Source organism: Ptychodera flava, unplaced genomic scaffold (genome assembly GCF_041260155.1).
Source record: "Ptychodera flava strain L36383 unplaced genomic scaffold, AS_Pfla_20210202 Scaffold_30__1_contigs__length_3116999_pilon, whole genome shotgun sequence".
Classification (NCBI taxonomy): domain Eukaryota; kingdom Metazoa; phylum Hemichordata; class Enteropneusta; family Ptychoderidae; genus Ptychodera; species Ptychodera flava.
In genome coordinates this window covers 821273-846737 of record NW_027248352.1, presented here as the reverse complement: position 1 = coordinate 846737, position 25465 = coordinate 821273, and the positions used below count along the sequence as shown (strand labels likewise).

The following is a 25465-nucleotide window of genomic DNA, read 5'->3' as shown; positions in this document are numbered from 1 at the left end:
GTTTTTTGCATTACTGTTGTCGTTTAATATCATACCTTGCACAACTTTGGAAAAATAAAATAGTTGTCAACTTATTAACTACTCCTTATAATTTAGTGCATCTTCCCTTCCTATGCAAAAGAGCAAAAATGAGTAAAAATAAGTCAAATTTCAAAAAATCAATTTCTATTTACTAATATAACCAATGTCCCCAAAATCCTAATCAGAACTAGTTTTCATCCTAAAGATTCTGTGTACCTAATTGCGTGACATTTGATGAAGAAGTAAGAGATATCGATGGAACAAATCCATAACACACACGAACACACACACATACATACATATTACAGACACACATACAGATTAACACACGCCAACCTATGTCATAGGCCCACTTTGGTGGTCCACGCCCACCAGGTTGGCTTAAAATAAATATACAAGTTTTATAATATGTACAATTTGATGAATTTTAATGAAAATTAGAAAAAAGAAAACAACTATGGCATTGACAGTACAATGAACAAATCAGCAATGGTTTGTCTTCTCTACAACAATAGATTGAGAGAGTATGTAGGGATAGAGAAATCAGTGTGTTTGTAGTTGGAAAAATAAAAATAAAATACATCTGTGGAAAAATTTTAGAGAAAAATTATAAATAAATATTGATAAGGTTAATTTTAATCAAAATGCAAACAAATTCCCTTCAAAACATGCCAGTAACAGCCATTCAATCAAAGTGTTTTGTCTGTTTAGAGTCTTTTTCATATTTGTGACAAGTCCCTGTAGCACAAAAATAGATTTCGTTGCCTTTTGTAATATGTCTGGGTAAATAATTGGTAGAATTTCATATTAGTTTTGACGGTTTTTGCGACATAAACTCTTTGGTATAACGTAGGTTTGGTGCTATTTCATGAAAACTATTTTGAAATATATCATTTAAAAGGAGAATGAATTACCTTTCTAATGATACCCATAAACTAGGTAATATTAAAAAGCAGACTCAGCAGATGTGTTACAAGAAGACAGGTTTGACAAAAATGTATGTGGGTCGCAAAATTGTAAGTTTGCGGTACCCTTCAAAACATGACCATAACAGCTATTGAGTCCCTATATGTTTTCTGTTAAAATCCTTTTCTTATTGTAGGGATCCCAAGTCTTCTGAAAAATACAGGTTTGTTATCCTTGGTGTGGGGGAGTGCACATAGATGCCGCCTCTAGCCCAAGGCCTAACAGATTGATAGTGATGCTTTCTGCATCAGTAAGACAATAAGGCATAGAAATTTTCCAATTACGTCTGATCAATATGTCGGAATAAATAATTTAGACACAAAAAAGCTTTCAAAATGTTGCTTCATAAAAAGAAAATCGCAATTGTTCAATGGTATTTCAGGTAAAAAATTTCAAATTCGTCAAAAAAATTCATTTTAAAGTCGTCTTATTCTATGTACACAGTTTTTTTTTCTAAAGTTGGTATTTCTCAGAAAGAGCAGTATCTGAGCTTTTCAAAAATGTAAGGTTTGTGCTATTTCATGCTAGTTTACTTAAGTAGGAGAGGATATAGTACCCCTTCCCCTACCCATTTTTCGCCATTTTTCGCGGTATATGCGAATCAAAAAACCAGAGCAGAGAGGTAGTGCATCCCAAAAATGTCCAATGTGAACATCTTTTTTCTAGCTCAGCAGATCCTAAGGAACAAAAAAATACCCATGTAGCAGGTTTAGGGGGTGTTCATGGTGGGCTCCTCTAGCCCACGGACTAAATCTTTATATATCAGTGACTGAGAAAAAACACAAAGACACAAAAGTACAACCTGGCAACTCTATCGATAAAACATTAGCTATCAGCAATACAATAACGCTTAATGGACTGAAAAATCACATTTCCACTGATAAAATGCAAATATGTTGTCATGGAAACGTGTGAGTTACTTAAACATGTAAGGAAGTTGTTTCGTTAAATGTTCCATGTGTTTGTGTAAAGAAAAGATCAAAGTTTGCATTCAGTCAAAATTTGTGAGATCACAAATGTTTAACTTCATAGAAATTGTAGTTTGCAAATCGACATTTGACCTTTGTTAATTTTTTTGTTTTCGAAGGCTATCCGGTCAAGGGGAGTGTCCTTGAAGTGTTTGGATCTGGATCAATGCCGGCACAATTTGATTGGGCTGAGGGAATATGCATCAACAACAACGGTCAATGGGTTATATGTGATAGATTGAATCATAGAGTTCAGGTGATTGATCAAAGAAAACTCTGCTGTGATCTCATCTTAAAATTCCATGCATTGCAGTTATTTGATCCATGGAATATCACAATCGATGAAGACAATGACCAATACTTTATGAGTGATAACTGGAATGGCCAAGTTGTGGTGAGTTCTGGACAAAGCAAGATTTTAAACTGTTTTGGACGCAAAGAAGAAATTGTACCAAGAGGTATCTGCTTGAGAGATGATGGTTTTATATTCATTGGTGACTACAAAGGATATGTGAGAAAATATAAGAAATCTGGTGAACACATTGCAAGAACTGAAAGAAGGACAAGTCAGTCAGCCCTGTGGTCTGATTGTGAATAAGAAATGTATTTTTGTATCAGATTTTGGCAGGAATTGTGTCCATGTCTTGAATCACCAGATGCAAAGTATAAGAGACATTGGCAAGGGACACTTGAGTGGCCAGGGGTTTGTGTTTTGATCACCAACAAGATGGCATATATGTTTGTGATTATCTTGGGCATAGAGTGGTTCACTTCAATTGTGATGGTGAATTTCTCAGATATAGGGTCAAGGTCAGTTACAGGCACCCCTTCACATTGCAGTGTGTCAGGATAATCCATACAGATTAGTTGTAACACAGTCAGACTGTATTAAACTACTGTACATATAGGCAGACATGACACCATGTCATGTCAACTCTGCAGGGATATCGCTTATGAAAATCTATAAATTTTCTGACAAATTTTGCAAAACTCTAACTGGCAGGCTGTAAATGTGTATTTTTTGCTGTTATTTCGATAATTTTTCATAAATACTGCTAATTTTGTATGAAACATGACGTTTTCGTTTTGACGGACTGTTTTATCAAACTGTTTGGTAAAACTAAAATATACTATTTTTCACCTGTATATTTTTTCACCCTTGATGGAATAACGTCATTAAAGTTATTGTTATAATTATTATCATTTATGATTTTTGTATACTTTCTGACAGCCTGTTGCAACATTTTGCGAAATATTTGTCAGAATATTTTTTACTTTCACAGATGTGTGCATGAGTATACAGAAGCATAAATAGAAGCAAACATGACGATACAACATGCCAAGTCTGCAGGTTTATTTTTGATGAAAATCTACCACTTTCCTGACTAATTTTATATTACACGATGCAAATGACAGGTTTAAGAATTTGGCTTTAAATGTAAAATGTAAAGATTTTGGTATTTTAGTCAAGTTTGGATTAGGCACTATGCTTTTCCTCGTATACATGTATGTAGAAAGTATTCGGTATTAATGAGAAAAATATTCACAGTTGTACTTTTCATGTTTTAGAAAATTTATCCGGCCTCAGATTTCATTTCGTTTGATAGCAATGTGTAACCCGTTGCATGCGTTTCGGTAAAACCTTTTCAGAAAACTTGACGATTTCACTGAAATGGGCGTGCGAGAAAATGTAACTCAACATATTGATGAATGTTTTGTATTTACAGGTGATTTGATTGCTCTGGTATAGGTATAGTTTCCGCACTTTAAAGGTATTTTCATGGGTTATCGCGGGCCGCGACCTTGTTGACAGGTTGCCATGTTTAAAATAGAGAAGCTTTTGTACACTTTAAGATTAGATGATAAGCTCTCTCACGAAATATATTACAAACACCATGTTTCCCCCAGCAGCTGCAGGTAAAGACAGCAATGTTTTATGAAATGTTTAGTTTTGTTCCTGCTACACTGCACTTTCAGAAGTGCGATGTTATGCAATTAAGTGATTAAAGTGATTTAAAATGTGCCCCCAGAAAAGCATTTGAAAAATTTTAGAGTCCGAGAATATGTCCCCAATCCGTCTACCTTAGTAGCATAGATCATCTTTTTTAACAATCACAACAAAAATTATTCTAGCAAAGTCGCTACAGTATTTGTGTCTGTATCATTGTGTTTTCTATACAAGTTAGGCACGATATGTCTGGTGAAGACAGTTATTACTTTTAAAGTCAGACCAACACTATGATTGAGTTCAGAAATGCTCGAATGATCACTGTTAATTAGAATAAAATTATTTCATGATTTCAAAAATAGTGACAATGACACTGTGCTCCCATTTTACAAGTACTACTACACACATGACATTGCATCATACTGGATGATGACTCAGAAATTCCATTGCAAGTGCAAATTAATCTTACACCCCAGCAATATGAAATGCTCCACCTCATAATGACCTTTGCGCCTAGTTTTAAAGTGATGATATTGACAGTTTCAAAGTAGAGTTTTAGACCAAAAATAGCTAAATATTCCTCAAAATACAATATGTGAATTTTACCCTGATTTCCATGGATCCTATTTTGGTCATCCTTAGGAACTGTTAAAGAAAATCTTAAAGCAATAGGACTGTTAGTTTTAGAAAAATTGAAAAACAGAGAAAAAACGGACGTTACAGGACCGTGGGCACAATAAGGGGATTGCTGATGACGCAACCATTTGCATACACTGGGCGGGAGATTTGAAATTCTCACAGCATTGCTTTGACTGTCCGACGACAAAAAACGGAACATTTTTCAGTTTATTTTTTACTCAAGTTTAGTCTTTGTATATTCACAGACATCATCTGCACGATTCAACGACAATGAACGCCTGAAACATGGCAAAATTATGTGATTCTGGGACCAAACAAGGCACATCCTATCAGTAGTTGGCTGTTTACATTTGCATAATTTATGATACTCCGGGTTTTCTAGGGGAAGTTCCTGTTTAAAAATAGAAAATCGCCACTATCTGCATCACATCAATTCGGTTAAACCTGTGTGACCTAAGGTACTTAGTTACCAAGTATGACAATGGTCAGAGGGGGCAGTTCCTGAGTTCTTGATTTTTGGAGATTTTCACATTTTTTGTCCCTCATTCGAACTTTAAGCTGCTGACATGTTCATTTTAACACCAGCATATCTACTCATATACAGCACGACTAGACCAAAAATCAGCTTGACCCATGCAGCTGTTTACAAGATTTTGCTGTGGATGGACATACATACTTGTACACACATATATACATACATACATACATACATACATACATACATACATACATACATACATACAGACAGACAGACAGACAGACAGACAGACAGACAGACAGACATGCATAAATTCATACATGCATATATATATATATATATATATATATATATACATTTATTTTTACATCTTTTAACGTCCAACAGCCGACCAACATATAAATATCAGCTGTTCAACTTGATACTACTGCTTATAATAATATAAACAAGAGTTAATGACATTCCAACTTTAAGTAAACATGCCTTGCTTATCAAGATTACATCATAAGTAAAACAGCATGTTATTTTACTCTCAAATCACCATCACTATTTTTTCAAAAACTACTAAGTAAGTCCTATTCAATACGTTGAGACTGTAGGTACTCGGAGAAAGCACACCGAAGAGATAAATGTTTGCAACTTAATAAGTTCAAGGTCATCAAAAGCATTACAATGAATCATGTAAAACTTTCATACACAGTTTACACAGATTGTATAATGCTATAAATAGCACATAAGGAATCTTATAGCCCAGCTTTACCATAAAAACCTTATCACTCTAACCACTCTTTTAATTGATCACCCTGGGGTTTTTTTCCTCAAAACGTAATTTTATTTATCCTTATCGTGTTGACCACATATGGAAATTGAAACTTTCTCTTTCCCTATTCATTTGACTAACCTATCATGACAACAATACATGACGGTACAGAATATGTCAAAGTTGGGATTCAGGAAAGTTGCCTTTATATGTTTTAATCATCCAAGATGGTAAGCATTTCACTATGAACTGTCAAAAAGGTTGAACTTTCTAATAATTATGGACTAAAATTATTTTGGCTTTGTTGAGTTCCTAATGTAATTCGATTATTTAAAATCTTATTAATTATTTTTTTCTGGTCAATTGATAGGGTTTTTGTACAATACAATGTAAGTCAAATTCAGTTAAAATATCAATTAGCGTCTAACATTGCATCATTCCTATAAATAACACCTCAGCCTGGAACAGCACAATCATAATCTGCTCATTCACACAGGCAGTACTTGACTTTGAATGAAAGACCTACAACATTTTACCTGTGTACCAAATTGAAAGCATGGCAAAAAGTACCAAAAAACTTGCAAATAACGCTTTGACCTCACCAAGACATCTTTAGGTCACTCCTAGGAACCTGCACACCCAATTAGAAAGTAATGGCATACACAGTTTCAAAGAAGATTTCTTAACCAAAAATGGCAAAAATTGCCCAAAAATACAAATATGTAAATTTTGCCATAATTTCGATGAATTCTATTTGGGTTATCACAAGGCATCTGCACACCAAATTTTAAAACGATCGGACCATTGATTAAGAGAAAGAAATTATTTACTAAAATGGCAAAAGAAAGAGAAAAAAATCATTAAAAATAGAAAACATCAAATATTGACATCTAATCTTTATGTTTAAATGAGAGGGGCCTAAGGTACCTAAAAACTAAATATGACAATGATCAGATGAGTAGTTCCTGAGTTAATGATTTTTGACCATTTGCGACTTTTTTCTACCTCACTTGCATATCCATGAGACTAAAAAGTTCATTTTAACAACGGCACATCTAGATCATATATGGTACCATTACACCAAAAATCAGCTTAATACGTGCAGCGGGAGTTTTTGCGTTAGACGGACATCAATCCATTCATCCATCCATCCATCCATCCATCCATCCATCCATCCATCCATCCATACATACATACATACATACATACATACATACATACATACACAGGCATCTCACATACAGATTTTGTCATCCATATAACCTCGCAATTGCCATATATGTATGGCAAATGGAAGTAAAAATCATAAACAGACCTTTTGCGATCAAATGTAAAGTTGGCAGTGGGGGGGGGGGGAATATACAGAAATGCTACTTACAATACATGATGATGTAATTTGATGAATAGAGGGATGTTTGCAATTTTAATAGGGATTGTCTTTATGGGGATTGTTTTGCTATGATTGGGCTGTATATCAATACTGAGTGCACCGATTATGATTAGACTCACGGTAAAATATTGATCAGAATTAGGTTAACTTATGATGTAAGTTTTAGAGGCAAGACGTTCTAATTATTAGTTCATTTGCATATTTAATATATTTTAGTATTAGACTGTACATCAAAACTGAGGCCATCGATTTTGAATGGACCTCTGCCATGTATTGACCACATATAGGTCTACTGCTTTTTAAAATTTATGAACAAGACGTTTTAGTAATATTTCATTTGCAAACTTAATGAATTTCTGTGATTTGGCTCTACATCACTTGAGTTCATCGATTATGACTAGATCCCTGCCGTTCCTTGAATGTAGGTAGGTCTACTAATTTTAATCAGCATGACATTCTAATTAATAACTTAATTGCATATGTAATAAATTTCTTGAAAATTAGCATATGTCAGTATTGAGTGTAAAAATTGCGACAGACCTCTGCTATTTATTGATCATACCTAAGGTCTATTATGTCCAATGTTTTACTAGGTCATTTGCGTATCAAAATGGTTGAAAATACATGTTCATATTATCTAGGTAGTTAGCAGAAGTACAAAATGGGTCTTTAACCGATCAGTGTCATATTCCCGGTCAAAGTAAACTACCAAAATGTCTATGGCCCGGCTCTCAGCAGTTCTGTGGTGATTAACCCTTGACCCGCGAACGCAATCGGTACGCCACAACACTGCTGCAAATTATATTTAATATCCAACATGTGTTTAAGAGCAGCGATTAGAATGACTTCCAAATGTCGATATGACTTCAAATGCTTCATTTGTTGCTCACGTGTTCACACGTGGGCATATGTCGCAGCGATGTCTGTCTGTCTGTGTGTCTGTGTCTGTCTGTCTGTCTGTCTGTCTGTCTGTCCGTCTGTCTGTCTGTGTACTCAATATCTCAAAAACGGCTCATCAATCAGAATCAAATCTGGTACATAGATTCAGTTTGCAAATGACAGAACTGATTAGTTTTGGTGGGTATGGCTTGCTTACTTTTTGCTTATTTGCATAATTAATGATTTTAGAAAAAACTGATATATATTGACAACGACTGCACACAATTTGATGAGATTCGCTACAAATGTTGATCACACCAAGATATATCAGCTTTGAAAGATATTAAGGGGTGACCTGAAAGATAATTACTAATTTGCATGTTTAATGAAATTTCCTAATTAGGAGTATATATCTGGATTTACTTGATCAAAATTGACAAAACTTGGTATGCATATTGAAGATACTATGATTTAACGTTATTGAAAGTCATTAAGCATTTTACTTCATCCAAATCCTAATTTGCATATTTAATGACCTTTTGAAATTAAGGCATATATTTGAAATTACATGGCCAAAATTGATGAAACTTGCTTTGTACATTAAAGATACTATGATAGAATATGATTAAATGTCATTAAGCATTTTTACATCAGCCAATTCCTAATTTGCATATTTTAATAACTTTCCTATTAGGGGTATTTCTCTGAATTGACGAGACCAAAGTTGATGAAACTGGCTATGTACATTAAAGATACTATAATAGAACATTGTTGAAAGTCATTAAGCATTTGAAGTTTAGCCAATTCCTTATTTGCATATTTAATGAACTTTTATAATCAGGGATATTTATCTGTATTGACAAAATCAAAGTTGACGAAACTTGCTAAGATACTATGATACGACATTATTGAAAGTCATTAAGCATTTTTTACTTCATCCAGCTCCTGATTTGCATATTTAATGAATTTTTGAAATTAGGGATATATATTTGAATTTACATGACCAAAATTGATGAAACTTGCTATGTACATTAGAGATACTATTATGTAGGCTAACTTTATTGAAATGCATTAAGCATTTTTGCTTCAGCCAATTCCTAATTTGTGTATTTAATGAACTTTCCTAATTAGGGATATATACTTGGATTTATTTAATCAAAATTGGCATAACATGCTATGTACATTGATGATGATACCAGATTATATCAATATTGGAAGTCATTTCGCATTTAAGTTTTCATGTCAGCTAATTCATAGTTTGCATATCTAATGAGCTTTCAAAGTTTGGAATATATAGTTTGAAGGACTTGACCAAGGCAATTACACTTGCTATATAAAGTGGTGATACAATGACAGCAGTCAAAGAAATTAATATTTTTTTCAGCTAATTACATATTTGAATACTTAATGACCTATAGAGTTAATCTGTGGTGAATTATGTTCATTATGTTGATCATAATACTTTCAATTAAGTTGCAAACATGTGGCAAAGGTTCAAATTTACACGTTAGCATTTACAGTTCATATCCTTTTATTCGGAATAAAACCATTATGTTTAATCGACTATTCAACTCATCACAGTTGCCTGATTCTTTTTTTGTGGAAAAGTAATAATTTTAAAAGCACTTATGCACTCACTCATCCTTCACATTTTTTGCTCACGTGTTTGCACACGTGAGCATATGTCGCAGCGATGTCTGTCTGTCTGTGTGTCTGTGTATCTGTCTGTCTGTCTGTCTGTCTGTCTGTCTTTCTGTCTGTCTGTGTGCTCAATATCTCAAAAACGGCTCATCAGATCAGAATCAAATCTGGTACATAGATTCAGTTTGCAAATGGCAAGAACTGATTAGTTTTTGGTGGGTGTGGCTTGCTTACTTTTTGCTCATTTGCATAATTAATGATTTTAGAAAAAAACGGCTATACATTGAGAACGACTGCACACAATTTGATGAGATTTGCTACAAATGTTGATCACATCAAGATATATCAGCTGTGCAAGTTATTAAAGGGTGACGTGAAAGATAATGACTAATTTGCATATTTAATGAAATCTACTAATTAGGCATATATATCTGAATTTACTCGATCAAAATTGACGAAACTTGGTATGCATATTGAGGATACTATGATTTAACATTACTGAAAGTCAATAAGCATTTTTACTTCATCCAAATCCTAATTTGCATATTTAATGACCTTTTGAAATTAAGGATATATATTTGAATTTACATGACCAAAATTGATGAAACTTGCTATGTACATTAAAGATACTATTATGTAGGCTAACATTATTGAAAGGCATTAAGCATTTTTGCTTCAGCCAATTCCTAATTTGTGTATTTAATGAACTTTCCTAATTAGGGATATATACTTGGATTTATTTGATCAAAGTTGGCATAACATGCTATGTACATTGATGATTATACCAGGTTATACCAATATTGATAGTCATTTCGCACTTAAGTTTTCGTGTCAGCTAATTTATAGTTTGCATATCTAATGAGCTTTCAAAGTTTGGAATATATAGTTTGAAGGACTTGACCAAGGCATGCATTACACTTGCTATATAAAGTGGTGATACAATGACAGCAGTCAAAGAAATTAACTATTTCTATTTCAGCTAATTGCGTATTTGAATACTTAATGACCTATAAAGTTAATCTGTGGTGAATATCGTTCATTATGTAGATCATAATACTTTCAATGACGTTGCAAACATGTGGCAAAGGTTCAAGTTTACACATAACTTCAATATAATGAAACACGTGAGCATTTACAGTTCATATCTGGTATAGGTAAGTCATGATTTATGTAGACACTAGCCCTCCCCATTGTTAATTCTGTGCTCAGCCCTGGTTTTGTATAATTGTTTTCCAACTTATGTATTAAATAGCAGCTAATATTACATCAAAAATGTCCCTGTGACTACAAAAGCGTCCATTATGTGGTAGGTGTTGTCAGACTTGAGTTTAACCCCCTATCTTACCGGACATTTAGCATGGGGATCACTTTGAGGTCGGGGACACTTTTGAGGTCTTCAGAAACGTACGACTACAATGCTGAGTATCTGTTCTATGTGTTTTCTTAAAGCTGGTTAGAGATGACCAAAATTAAGGTATTAAAAGTGACAGGTATTTGCATAACTGCATTCTAATGAAACTTTCGATGTGCAGATTCCAGGAATCTGAGGGAAAACGAAACACCACTCCTGAAGTGAGATATTCTTGGTAAATTTTAAGAATAAATTAATAATAATAATGGTTTATTTCTCGACAATTGCAAAGAATTCCATTTCTGAAAATTCTTGTAAATAAAAAGAACATATTAAAAATTGACAAACAAGTTAAACATTACAGATATTTACTCCTTTGGACAGATTGAATTAATATATACTATACAACAAAAAATGTGATAGTTTGGAAAATGACGACCGTTAATTCTTTTTCTGTCAACTGATTAGTGCTATCTGTTCCAATATCCATTTTTGTTGTACACAATCAGGTCTACATAAAACGTTTGATTATCCCTAGACAAATATAGAACAGACTAGCAACGCGGCATGCCTTTTGTTCCATGGTCGTCTCGGTAGACTATGCCCTTTTCATATTAAAATGAGCTTCAAAGGTGTTAAACCTTTTGGAGACTTTGTTTGTGTTTATAATTGCACGATATTATGCAAAAAATACGAAGAGATGGCATCGTGCTGCCAGTCACGTAGCAACCAGAATTACATTGTAAGCTCTCGAGGCAGAAACACTGCTTCACGCCAATTAAAACATAACACACCAGCAGTTTCATAAACATGTCCTTCCATGACGAACGTGTGAAAGACGGTATGACTGACCGTAAAACATTGAGTAAAATCTGACAGTATCGATAAAAGACTTTCAAATTTGGTTCAAACTCGCTCATTATATATTCATAAAAAGGTGAAATGAATTTTTAAAACGGTAAAAACTCACCTCCCTGAAGCTCAAAACTTTCCAGTTTTCGCCAGCACTCCAATTCTGCTCAGCACAACAAGACAGCAACAACACGAACTTTGCCGAACATACTTTCGCTTAAAAATTAGCAAAAATCCGGAAACTACCGAAGGATGCATAGTCGGCACTCTACGGAAAAGATAGTCGAGAGCTTCCTGAGGCGAGGCAAACATGGGGGCTTATGTAAGCGCTTCACACCTTGAACAATGCCCGTTGCTAGTCTGTTCTTTATTTGTCTGTGATTATCACTACATACCATAAGCTGAGATGCCTTGAAATATGCATGTTGACTGGATACATATCACATGATAGAATGTGTCATGTGACCGGATACATGTCACATGATTCGATGATTAAGTTTCAAACTCAGTATACTCACTATGCCCTGTTCTACAAGATCTGTGACTGTTTCCAAGACAACCCACTGGGATAGAAGAAAGCCCATTTGAGTGTACGGCCTGGGAGAATACGCTGTGCAATGAAGAGAACTCAGGGATTATTACAGAGTGACAGTGTATGTTTGGAACAATAAACAAGTGAATGTCACATACCAGTATATTTTTGGCGCAAATACAGTAATCTGATAGGTGAGACGAGAAAAGAACTGTGGTACATTCGTGATATAGCATGGTTGGCACACATGCTAGCCCTCGGCAAGAGCAAAAATCCTTTTTTGATATTCCATGCTAAAATTTCAATATACTGTTATGGTATGATAACAATAACGCGCACCCAGCTACGGTAGACTACATGGTTTTCACCACTTTACTTCATATAATAACGCTTGAGCGATAAATGCCGTGAATTGGTCAAAATGTCGTGGTAAACCTTACGTGGGTGTGGTTTACTGCTTATATACAAGAATATTTAAGCAACATCTGATTACTATTAAACACTGCCGATGAGTTACCCGAGGCAGTTCAATTCAGGCCAATTTGCTGACGTGATGATAGTGTGTCATAGATTGCATGGCATGCAATGAAATTTGTACAGTGTCTTTGTGAATGTAGGAACTTTCAATCAGTAAGGATCGGATCATTACATGTGTGTCAGCTACGAATGGAAAAAGTTGCTTCGACGAAATGATCGGCAACAACTCTGTGTAGTGTTGTGTAGCATTGTATGCTAAACGTCAAGTTATGGTTCTTAACGGGACTCTTAAGAAGGTAAATCAGGCAAAATAAATCCGATTTCGCAAAATACCTTAACCAGATATGAACTGAAAATGCTCACGTGTTTCATTATATATTGAAGTTTTGTGTAAATTTGAACCTTTGTCACATGTTTGCAACTTCATTGAAATCATTATGATCAACATAATGAATAATAATCACCGCCAATTAATTCTAAAAGGTCATGAAGTATACTAATATGTCATTAGCTGAAAGAAAAATATTAAAGTTATTTGATTGCTCTTATTGTATCACCACTTTATCTAGCAAGTGTAATTACCCTTGGCCAAGTCCTTCAAGCCATATATGCCGAGCTGTGAAAGCTCATTAGATATGCAAATTATAAATTAGCTGACATGAAAATGTGAAATGACTTTCGATATTGTTTTGACCTAGTACCTGGTATAATCATCAATGTACATAGCATGTTTTGCCAACTTTGATCAAGTAAATCCCGGTATATATCCCTAATAAGCAAAGTTCATTAAATATGTAAATTAGGAATTGGCTTAAGTAAAAATGCTTAATGATTGTCAATAATGTTGTATCATGGTATCTGCAATATGTGTAGAAAATTTTGTCAACTTTGGTCTAGTCAATACAGACATATATCTCTAATTAGCAAAGATCATTAAATATGCAAATGAGGAATTGGCTGAAGAGAAAATGCTTAATGTTTTTCAATAATATTGTATTATAGTGTCTTTAATGTACATAGTAAGTTTCATCAATTTTGATTAAGTCAATTCAGATAAATATCCCTAATTATGAAAATTAATTTAACATTCCAATGGCTGAAGTAAAAATGTCTTTTGACTTACAATAATGTTATATCACAGTATCTTTGATGTATATAGCAAGTTTCAACAACTACAATCAAGTTAATTCAGATATATATCCCTGATTGGGAAAGTTCATTAAATATGCAAATTCGGAATTAGCTGAAGTAAAATTGCTTAATGACTTTCAAAAATGTTGTATCATAGTGGCTTCAATACATGTAGCAAGTTTCATCACTTTTGGTCGAGTCATTTCAAATATATATTCTTAATTAACAAAGTTCATGAAATATGCAAATTAGGAATCGGCTGAAGTTAAAATGCTTAATGACTTTCAATAATGTTAAATCATAGTATCTTTAATATAATACCAAGTTTGGTTATTTTGATCGAGTCAAATCAGACATATATCCCTAGTTAGGAAGTTCATTAAATATGCAAATTAGCATTTATCTTTCACGTCATCCCTTAATGGTTCCCACTGCTGATATATCTTGGTGTGATCAACATTTGTAGCAAATCTCATCAAATATTGGGCAGTCGTTTTAAATATATATCCGTTTCTTTCTTAAATCATTAATTATGCAAATTAGCAAAAAGTATGCAAGCCACACCCACCAAAAACTAATCAGTTCTTGCCATTTGCTAACTAAATATATGTACCAGATTTGATTCTGATCTGATAAGCCGTTTTTAGCTCACGTGTGTAAACACGTGGGCTATTGTCATAGCGATGTCTGTCTGTCTGTCCGTGTGTGTGTGTGTGTGTGTGTGTGTTAGTGTGTGTGTGTGTGTGTGTGTGTGTCTGTCTGTCTGTTTACACGATAACTCAAAAACGCCTGAACGGATTCAAGTCAGATTTGGTACACAGGTACCATGTGCTACTTGCAAGAACTGATTAGATTTTGGTTAGTGTGGCTTGCATATTAATGAAGTTATGCAATATCGAATTTTTCCATACAATGGTTTCCCTATGGAGACGGTAATGACAGTGTAGACATATATCAAGAAATACTGCACAAAATTTCATGAAACTTTTCACAGATGACAATCTAAGAACATTATGATGATACTGTGAGTGTCATGTCAATTATCTTCTCATTTGCATATTTAATGAACTTTTGTTATTAGTGAGATAACTCTGAAATCCTGTACTAAACTTGATGATACTTGCAACAAATTTGATTTTATATATATCTAATTATAGTTAGAAGCATTAGGCAGTGTCAAGTTAATAAATAGCTTATTTGCATATTTTATGAAGGTTTGTAATTAGTCATATAACTCCGATATAACTTCACCAAATGTGATGAAATTTGCTGCAGATACTGATACGACAGATATCTAACTGTGTTGTAAAGCATTTAGTAGTATAAAGTTAATAAAGGGTTCATTTGCATATTTAATAAACTTTGTAATTAGGTATATAACTCTGAAATTTCGGCACTAAAATTTGGTGAAACTTGCTACAGATATTGACTTTATAAAATATTTCATTGTGCTATGAATCATTGAACAGTGTCAAGTTAATGTAGGGTTTATTTGCGTATTTAATGAACTTTGTAATAAGTGATATTACTCTAAAATTACAGCATTAAATTAAATAAAACGTGCTACAAATGTTGATCTGATGGATATCTAATTGTCCCATAAAGCATTGAGCAGTGTCAAGTTAATTGACAGCTCATTCGCATATTAAATAAAGTTTTGTAATTAGTGATTAAACTCTGAGAGTACTGTGCGAAGTTTAAAAAAAACCTGCTACATATAGTGATAACATATATCTCATTGTTCTGTGAAGCGTATTACTATTAATGAACCTGTTGTAAAACACGTGAGCATATTCTGTTCATATCTGGTTGAGATATTGGACCAACAGACAGACAGACAGACAGACACACAGACGGACAGACAGACAGACAGACAGACAGACAGACAGACAGACAGACAGACACTCGCTGCGACATATTCTCACGTGTGTAAACACGTTAGCAAAAAAGAGCCTTTGCTTACCAGGCCTGTCTTGCTTCCAATAAAGTATAACATTTGTAGTACGCTGTATCTACAGGAGTTGTCTTTTAAAGTTAACGATTACTTTGATTTGGATACCAAAATATCTATACTGTTTTTTTTTTCAATTATCTAGAGGCTTAACATTATTGCTTCCATGCGGAACCGAAAAGTCATAAGAAAACTAACGTCGCTGATACAAATCATTAAAAATTAGTGTATATTTTATTGCCCTGTGTGGATATATGGTTATAAGGTTGTACTCTATTGTTTTTATTTTCAATAGTGAGATATTGCCCCATGTTACGTCCATTATTTCACTTTAGTGAATAAAAAAGTACGGTAAGACAGCAGTGATTGCATGTTATCACATCCATGATTTGCATAATTTGTGTAATCGTCATATGTAACAAGTACGAATTTAGAAAGAATGATAATTGATATGAAGTGATGCCCCTCTCTAAACGAAATAGGTTTCGTGTGCCAAGTGCTTCTTTCCATCACCCACGGTCCCTCGGGTGATGAAATTCAATTAATGACATGTGACGTTATTATAACGAATATCCGGTTTTGATCTCTGTGCAGCGCTTTTATGCAAGATAACCGAATTTAAGTATTCCATTTCACTGTTCCTATTCCACAGTTTTGATAATGATTAAAGAAATTGTCATCACGTATCTGATATTTCAAAGGAATGCATCTCCATGGTAACCTGAAGTAGGAAACAAAATTATCTTTTTTGTTATTATGACAACACTTTTTGAGTGTAAACGTTAAAATGATGGTTCTATTCCACCGCGTGAATTTCTGCAATCTTTCTAACATTTTTTACACAAAGTCGATGAAATACAGAAAGTTAAGTTTGAGTTGTTGGCACCTATTGTGTGAAAAACAGCTAGAGTAGTGCTAATTACACTCCCAAGTCTCGCTTCTTACACAGAACGTAATATACCATTTACAGGAGAAGTGGTGACCCAGTGACATGTAAACTCAGGGAAACTATGACCCTCTCGTTACAAAAGTAGAGATCGAGAAAAACAGGTGTGAGCATTGTTTCTGCATTTGACCAATTTTATGGGGAGGAGCGTCAAGAAAAAATTGTCATCACAGTGAAAAACTTTGCTGCCATACGCCACCTCCCTTAATCAAACAGTTCCGGCTGCAGAGAATGCAAAACGTTCTTGCCACATGATATGGCTAAAATAAACAACAACGAGATGTCAATGAGAGATATCACATGAAGAACGGCGTTCAAATGATGCCTTTCACTTGCTTTCGATTTTGCGTCTTATCGTTCTGGACTCCGTTTGTATGCCAGGCAATCTGCCAATGCCCCTCTACTTACTACTGTGCAAAACGTTTACCGCCATCGACTTTCACACAGTTTTTGCCAAAAGCTGATGACACAAGCAGACATTACATAATTAACGAACTCACCTCCTGTAATTCCATTGATGTTTGTGTCTGTTCTAAAGTTTAATCATTTTAGTAGCAAATCAGAACTTTTCATTTTATTTGGCGATACAAACGAACATAGTTTGTATTCGTAGGACGGGATCGAGCGTAAGCGCCCGTCTAAAATGGCCTGTAACATATAAGTTAATAAATTTAGAAATTGTCAAGAACAACTGAGAGGCTAAAATGTTCGTGAATAGGAACTGCAAATCTAGAATATAGTCATGTGTTTGATATATATAACTGACTACTAAAGTGGATGATATATGATGCAAAAATATAAGGAATAAAACCTAAATTTCCATCTAGTCTTTGGGTCAGACCTAATGTCAATAAACTTTAAAGACACAACCGCACAAACACGCTAAAAACGTTTCCACACAAAGTCCACTTGTCCAATAGAACACGTTAATACCTGAACTGTACAAAACCACAGTTGAGCTGAGTAGAACCAGAAGTAGATCGAGGCTATATTAATCACAATGACGTCAACTCGAACACAGCTTATCTCATGACCTCACAAGACCTCTGTCAGTTAGCCCCTGGTACTGATAGCATGCACATAGAACTGTAGGTATGAATTCCTCTCTCACCAACAAACTTTAAACCTGAGACGATAATTTGCATATAACCATTCAGGGTGTTTATTTGTTCTGCAAGTACTCATTGACCAGTCAGGGGAACTAAGTAACGACGTCCTTTTTCTTTTAAATTTACAACATGCTTTTCGTTCTTGCAAGTCCCAAACGTGATTCGTACGTTAGCTGATAAAGTGTTTATTATATAATAATTACATTAAGATGCATTTGTACTATGTTACGTATTTTCAACTGATTTATTTTTCACAACGCCATCGATAGTAATCCGACTCAATGTATCTAGCGTTCAACCGAGCTATGTGGTTTATTGACGTTTCAGTACACTCAGTGGTAATCGTTTGCATGTTGTCTGACATGCCGATAAATTAGAGCAGTTGCCAACGATGATTATACTGGCAGTCAGATTAAACTGGCAGCTGAAGGTGCAGATAGCTCCCATTTTACGGTACCAATACTCACAGCCACATAGCACATATTTAACAGTTCATGTTCAAGGCAATGCTATTCATTGATACGATTTACTGTGCAGTAATGAGTGATGTCGAAGCATGTCAAAATTATGATAATGAATTAAAATCAATTAAGCTATATAAAAGTTTCTCGCCCTTGCACTGAAAATGACCGTTTGAGCAAACTTCTCAATTGCAAATACTCTATACTCTATGGCATATTTTACGGTTTAAACTGTCTCATACAAGATATAATACGCTTTGTATATGTACACTTCAAGGGGGAAAAGAAGAACATTACAAGTAACCAGTAATAGTGTTTCATTAATTTTTTTTACTCAAATCGGTTATCTACCCTTATTCTCCCTCCACAAGTATGTCGACATGCGAGGTTATAGCCTTGCAAATGCATCACATGCACTGTGTATAATATATAGCATTGTTGTTGTTGTCGTTTCTGTTGTTGCAAACATTTTCTAGTCCGGACTGAAATTCAATTGTCAACTATATTGACCATTGGAGATTTGGCCTATACACTTACTAAGAGGCTGACTACTGCGTATTTCGATATGAATCAGTGAGTGGGACAAGAAACTGAATTACAAACAGAATTAAAATAGTGGACTATCCATTGAAATTTCACATCTAATTGCACATCAAAAGTTACAATCCTTAGTCGATTTTGTATTTAACGAGTGTGATAAATAAGTCAACAAAAGGAGGGAACAAATGGTGAAGTGCCCGCGTTTCCGACACCCCTAATCATTTCTTTACACAAGTAGTTGTACGTTACAAGGCTGCATGATTTACGTCCCATATATTTTTCAAAGCGATTCAAGCCATTAACTGGCATTTTGTGGAGTGGCTGATAAGGCTTATGATCTTACCAGCAAACCGCGGCAAACAAGATTGATTGTTCTGTAGACTGAATCAAGTTGCCGGAACACGACTCGGAACACATCACTTCAGAAATGGGGGAGTCAGCCCACCGTAAGATTCAATCATTTCCACAAAGTCCACATTACAATAGTGTCATACCCACAGCCAACAAAACACCAGTGCTGACCACCTTACGCATATACACACTCAGTACAGTCATATTCAGTCACCTTCTGTCGTATTTGTTCCCATCATATAATGACTGAGTCAGATGCATTAAAAGTTTCATATACATATCTCTTAAGGGAAGTTGACTTGATATTGCAATGGATGAACCATTAACAATGCGTTTTACTCTTTGTATCGTGATTTTTTAAAGAATTCGTAGGTCAATTTTCATATTAGTATAAAAATACCATTCTGTCAGGGAATTTGTTGTTCAGTTCTGAACAATTTCGAATAAACATCGGGGTCATCTATTCAGTTTCATTTCATATTATAATTACAACTTGCCGATATTCCAGAAAATTATTTGTCTTATCTAATCTAAACGAAAATTGGTTATACTTAACTTTTCAAATAAAGTAAATTTAAATATACTGTTGTTCAGAGACTATTAAAACAACAACAACAACAACAACAACAACAACAACAACAACTGCCATCTTTATCATCATCATCATCATCATCACCATACATTTGCTCATATAACTGCTAGGCCTACTTTTCAGTACTACGGACACCGTGTTATAATTTAGGTTATTCGTTATATTAAATTCCACATTTAAAGAATGCAGAAGGAGTAGCATTGGAGTTAAATGAGTTGATAGTGGTTATATCTCTGTGCTAAGTGAAATTGCAAAGCTAGGGTATAAGACCTCCAGGGATTTTTTGTCTTTATAAGAGTATAAAATGCACCTTATATAACTGACGCAGAATTTTTTGCGTCTGACTGAATGAGACTGTTCGATGTAGGGACGCGGTCTTTCCAATGTCGTTCTTTATCAAGTCATAAACATAGTGTAAACATTAACTTAATGTGACCCATGTATAAGCGACAACGTCCGGGTCACCTAAAACTCAGGACACCTATATTCTCCAGCGTGTTGCACTGTCCAAATCATTTATCAGAATTCACTGGTGCCATGTTGAGTACACAACGTCACAGTGGAAGGGGAAATGGTGACAATGGCGGTGAATACAGTAGACGTGAACGTCAGCGAATTGCCGCCGTCGTCGACGCCGCTATAGCGAATGTTTTGGCAATGGGTCCGTCGCCATTTGCCACAGGTCACCAGCCCGACACTCAGGACACTGAGGTCAAGCCAGATACTGGGCACAGTGGTCAGGCTGCTGCCACTTCTTCAAGTCCAAGTACCTCCTGGATAAATCCAAAGAAGACAAAAAAGATAAAGAAGCCGAAGTAAGTTGGTTGAGATGTTGATGTTTAGTTGCCCAGAATAAGGGAGCTCTCGGTCGGTGTGTAAGGAGTTGGTCGGTCTACCCGGAAATGCAGCATAATTCGAATCAGTGATAACGCGATCAAGATCACCAACAATGGAGCTTCACTCCATTGTTGTATGACTCCCAATGGTCATAACAGTATTTCAACTGTAAGATAATTAGGGGTGGATTGGTCTGAATTTTGTCATGAAATACACACATTGGCAAGATAGTTAAAAAGGCTTTTAGTAATGTTGGCCTTTTTAGGATAAACTTTGCTATCTCAGTTCCCCATATCAGATCACAGCTTTAATACTGTTCACCCGTTTACAAGTATGCGAAGAGCATCGATCTTTCAAGTTTGTTTAGTTGCTCAGGAACAAGGACCAGGACTTCGGTAAAATTATGGTCAATTATTGACAAAGCGTCAAGTTACTCTTACATAAGCAAGCGATGTAGACTTTTGTATATCGGAAAAAATTACACATGTTGTAGAAGCCGAAGTAAGTTGCCGAAGTAATGTTTTTTATCTATTTCTAACTAACACCTCATTACCATTCTAGCAAAATGTTTGGTTCAGGCCAGTAAAACAAACGATTTGAGTTGGTTTTAAATGTCGTCATCAAATCGAATTTCAACACCACCTCGAAATTAAACATGATACGTCTCAACCCTATAAAAGGCATACAGCCTGAGAATAAAAGTAATCTGATGATTGCTATATGCATGAAACTTAAGTAATATATAGATTTACTTTGTATTTAAATAATTTGCGTGTTACGTGTGTAAATATATATATATATATATATAATATATATATATATATTTATATTTATATCAATATATATATATAATATATATATATATATATATATATATATATATATATATATATATATATATATATATATATATATATATATATTGTTTAACAGAAAAATTTATCATCATCCGCCGTCAAGAATGTTCTACGCTCAATAAAAGAAATGAACTTGTGTCATCATGCCGTCACGGAAGCAAGACATTGTTATGCAACAACTAATACATCCAACGAAGTAAATCAGTCCTCTCCGTAAACATGACTATTCATAGCAGCAGCAATATATTGGTATGCAAAAACTGTCAATCTTAACCAAAATTTAACCATCTGCGTAACCAGCGATGAGCACCCCATGTAGATTCACTCCAGTCTAGTCTCCTGACGAGTGAGTCTCGCAACTCACAAAACAACGTTGTAGTGATGAAATTGTAAAATCGATTCTCCAGCAACCCTTATATATCTCGCTCTACTTTTGTATTGAGCACTTTGTATCGGACGAGTCAAACCGCATACTTCGTGTATATATATATTATATATATATATATATATATATATATATATATATATATATATATATATATATATATATATATATTATATATATATATATATATATATATATATATATATATATATATATATATATATATATATATATATATATATATATATATATATATATTACTTTTTAATTACTTTTTACAGAAAGCGTATGGGGAATAAGGCCTTGATCCTGAGTCATAGCTGGGGAGGTCCAATCCAGGGAGGAGTAACAGATGCAGTCCATCTATTAATCCGTCTTCTGCGTGCTTTGGGATTAGCTGTGTACTGCACTACTCTAACAGCTACTGAAGAAGAAATCAAGGAGGCGAGAGAATATGGAGTTGAACTCATAGCACCGTCACCCCTTCCAAAATTCAAGTCAAGAGGTGAACTACCAAATGCGGACTGGCTATATCGCCACGACGATTACTTTCCAAATTTGGAAGAGTTAGCCAATGTGAGATTCGTTTTCGGATTTGGGATGATAAACTCGGATGCCGCATTCAAAATCGTAAAAAATGTCTTCCCGAGATCAGCATTCTACTTGATAAATCTCTTCGACAAGGACCTCATCACCCCTGTCATTGCGAATTGTGTCGAAAAGGAGCTTGAGGTTCGCCGTAAAGAGTTGTTCAGAGAGAGTGAAAAGGCCACGTCAGTCTTCTCTGTTGGAGGCAGTATCTTCAGGAGTTACAAGAGAATTTTTCGTAAAACTAAGAACATAAAACACGATCAATTGTCTCCAATGGTTGATGAAGATAATTTTCAGATTCTTTCCCCTCAACCTGTCAATGAAAGAGATGAATTCCAAGTTCTTTCCTTGTTTCAAGAAGATGAACTGGAAAATTTGAAAAAAACAGCGCCATCGTAAAAGCCATGAATTCTGTGGCAGAGTTATTTTATCAGCACAGCAAGTCACCTCCAAAATGGAAAATTCTTGGAGTGCCGAAGCGAAGTGAGTCCGATCTCATAGAAACACTAAATCCACATTCGAAGTTAAAGGTATCATACTGAGTCGAATGCCATCCGCGGAAGACTTGAACGATGAGCTGGAGCATCCCACCTTGTTCTCCTTCCACCATCTTCGGTACATTATGCAATTTAACGCTTGCGGCTATGAGTGCTGCTGTACCCATTATAATTCCCTGGGGATCTCAAAGCCATGAACTTATCAAGGGCCATTTATCTGAACATGCAGAGTGGCTTGTTGTGGACGCAAGCAAAAGCAAATCTTTGAAGGAGTGCATTATGAAATCGTGTGCAACTACGGTATTGCCCTTAAGAAGGCCACAGACATCAAGACTCTGATAAACAGCCAAGTGAAACAAGAGCTTGAGAATATTAACAACGATTTCTTGAAAGTTCTGAAGGATGACGCCGAGATTAAATACGGAGTTACCTTAAAAAGAGAGAAAATCCCTGCCGGGAAACAAAGGGTGATTATGTATATTAATATATATTTCTTGAGACAAAACATCACACACACACACGTATGTATGTATGTATGTATGTATGTATGTATGTATGTATGTATGTATGTATGTATGTATGTATGTATGTATGTATGTATGTATGTATGTATGTATGTATGTATGTATAACTCTTAATAATACCGCCTGACATTTTATCTCTCAAGATTTTAATCACTACTTTACTATGATGCTAATGAACTTACACATATGTTAACTTTGTTTCAAGACTAAAAGTTCTTTTACACAGCAAAGTTTGCTTGTGTGAGCAGCTCAAAACATTATGACATTTATTCTTGAGAAATGAGATATTTTATGTATTTAAATGTCAATGTATTCATATTTTTATATCTTTGTTGGTCATGGAATCGATAAAGGGAAGAAAGAAACAGGACATCAAAAAATGTCCAGGAAAAGAAAATTGGAAGCACGTAAGACAGGTACTATGACATTTTGAAATGAATTGTTCTAGTCAGTTATCGCTACAGCATATGTCCGATATGGCTGGCTGATATGTAAGATACTATTTCTCAGATTTCCTTTGGAAAACATTGAACACGATTGGAACTAAATTGGGATAATTGGGATTGGCGCAATTTCTCAAGAATTTAGAAATTTGTCTAATATTACACCATATTTGCTTACCATCTTTAAAATTTTATTAAAAATTTACAATGCTGTTGAAATGTTATTAGTAAGAATCAGTGCATTATACTATCTAATGCAATATTGTTCAAAACATTTGAACAATATTCATATTTGAATGAAAATATGCGAGCTTGTCTGGAGTTTCTTCATTACTGAACACTAGTACTGTAATAATCTCAGTTTGTCACTTTTCCTCGAACAAAATGAAGCTTTTCGATTGATTTAGAGTTAAGTCAGTCAGGGTCATTTAAAATGTGCCCTGACTCAATATAATGTTTTTGAAGCTTTAAATTCACGAAAAAGTCAGGGGCATTTCAAAAGTGCCCTGACTCAAAAGTCGTCAATTAGAGAAATTTTAAGCATTTTGTCTCGTTTCTTTAGTACATTTACACAAAAATGAACTTTTTTCATGAAAATGAATCCAATGAAAGAGGTATGCAAAAATCGTTGTATTTTCGTTGTTTTGTTCGATGAGAAAAATATTCCACATTTTACACTATTCTATCATTTTGTAAAATTTCAGCTGTAAAAATTTCGATTTCGTTACATTTTCCTAATAATTACTCTCATCCAATTTTCCCAAAATAGTTCCAATCGTGTTAAATTTGGAAACGACTATCCGAATTTATTGTTATTTATGCATTGACATTTTCGAAAGAAATTATTGAGTGAATTAAGCAGCAATTACATATATACGATATAATTATGCAGACACAAAACACAAATTCTTAACAAATTCACTGTCTAGTGAAAACTGTTATATAGGAAAACATTCACTTGTAATATTTTTACAGAAAACATCCACAGATAATTGATATACCAAGGGACAATAGTGAACACTCTCTGAACCTTTGTGCTTTGATTCTGTACAATCCATCGCAATATATTACTACAAACCAGCAAATATAGTACACCCTTGTAATTTTGACGAAAAGGTTTGTGATATTTCGGGAATACCATTTCCATTCGGTTATAAAATTGCAGTAAATGAAATGCCATGTCACTTCTGTTATAAAATTGCAGGTGACGTGGACGTGAAGGTACGAGTAAGTGAAGTGGTTCCAGAGAGCGGGAAAACAGTTGAGGAAGTCGAGAGAGATTTCTACCGGAGTGACGAGGTTAAGGAGAAGACTGAAGAAGTTGGTCAGTTGCTTGATGAGCAGCATG

The 25465-nt window shown here is 34.6% G+C and overlaps 2 protein-coding genes across 2 annotated transcripts in view; one reads left to right on the top strand and one right to left on the bottom strand.

The window, feature by feature from the left end:
- LOC139127300 (nicastrin-like) overlaps window positions 1-25465 on the bottom strand; it is a 222620-nt gene that overhangs the window by 119183 nt on the left and 77972 nt on the right. The window lies entirely within an intron of this gene.
- LOC139127281 (uncharacterized) lies at window positions 20452-23613 on the top strand. Its single transcript, XM_070693195.1, has 2 exons — window positions 20452-20798; window positions 22344-23613. The coding sequence occupies exons 1-2, from the start codon at window positions 20521-20523 to the stop codon at window positions 23050-23052; spliced, it is 987 nt and encodes a 328-aa protein (XP_070549296.1). The 5' UTR covers window positions 20452-20520; the 3' UTR covers window positions 23053-23613.

Excerpts from the sequence above, each read along its gene's own strand:
- LOC139127281 (XM_070693195.1), top strand. The coding sequence starts at position 20,521 with ATGTTGAGTACACAACGTCACAGTGGAAGGGGAAATGGTGACAATGGC. Across the intron at positions 20,799-22,343 it reads AAAAAGATAAAGAAGCCGAA|AAAGCGTATGGGGAATAAGG; the intron begins GTAAGTTGGTTG and ends TACTTTTTACAG.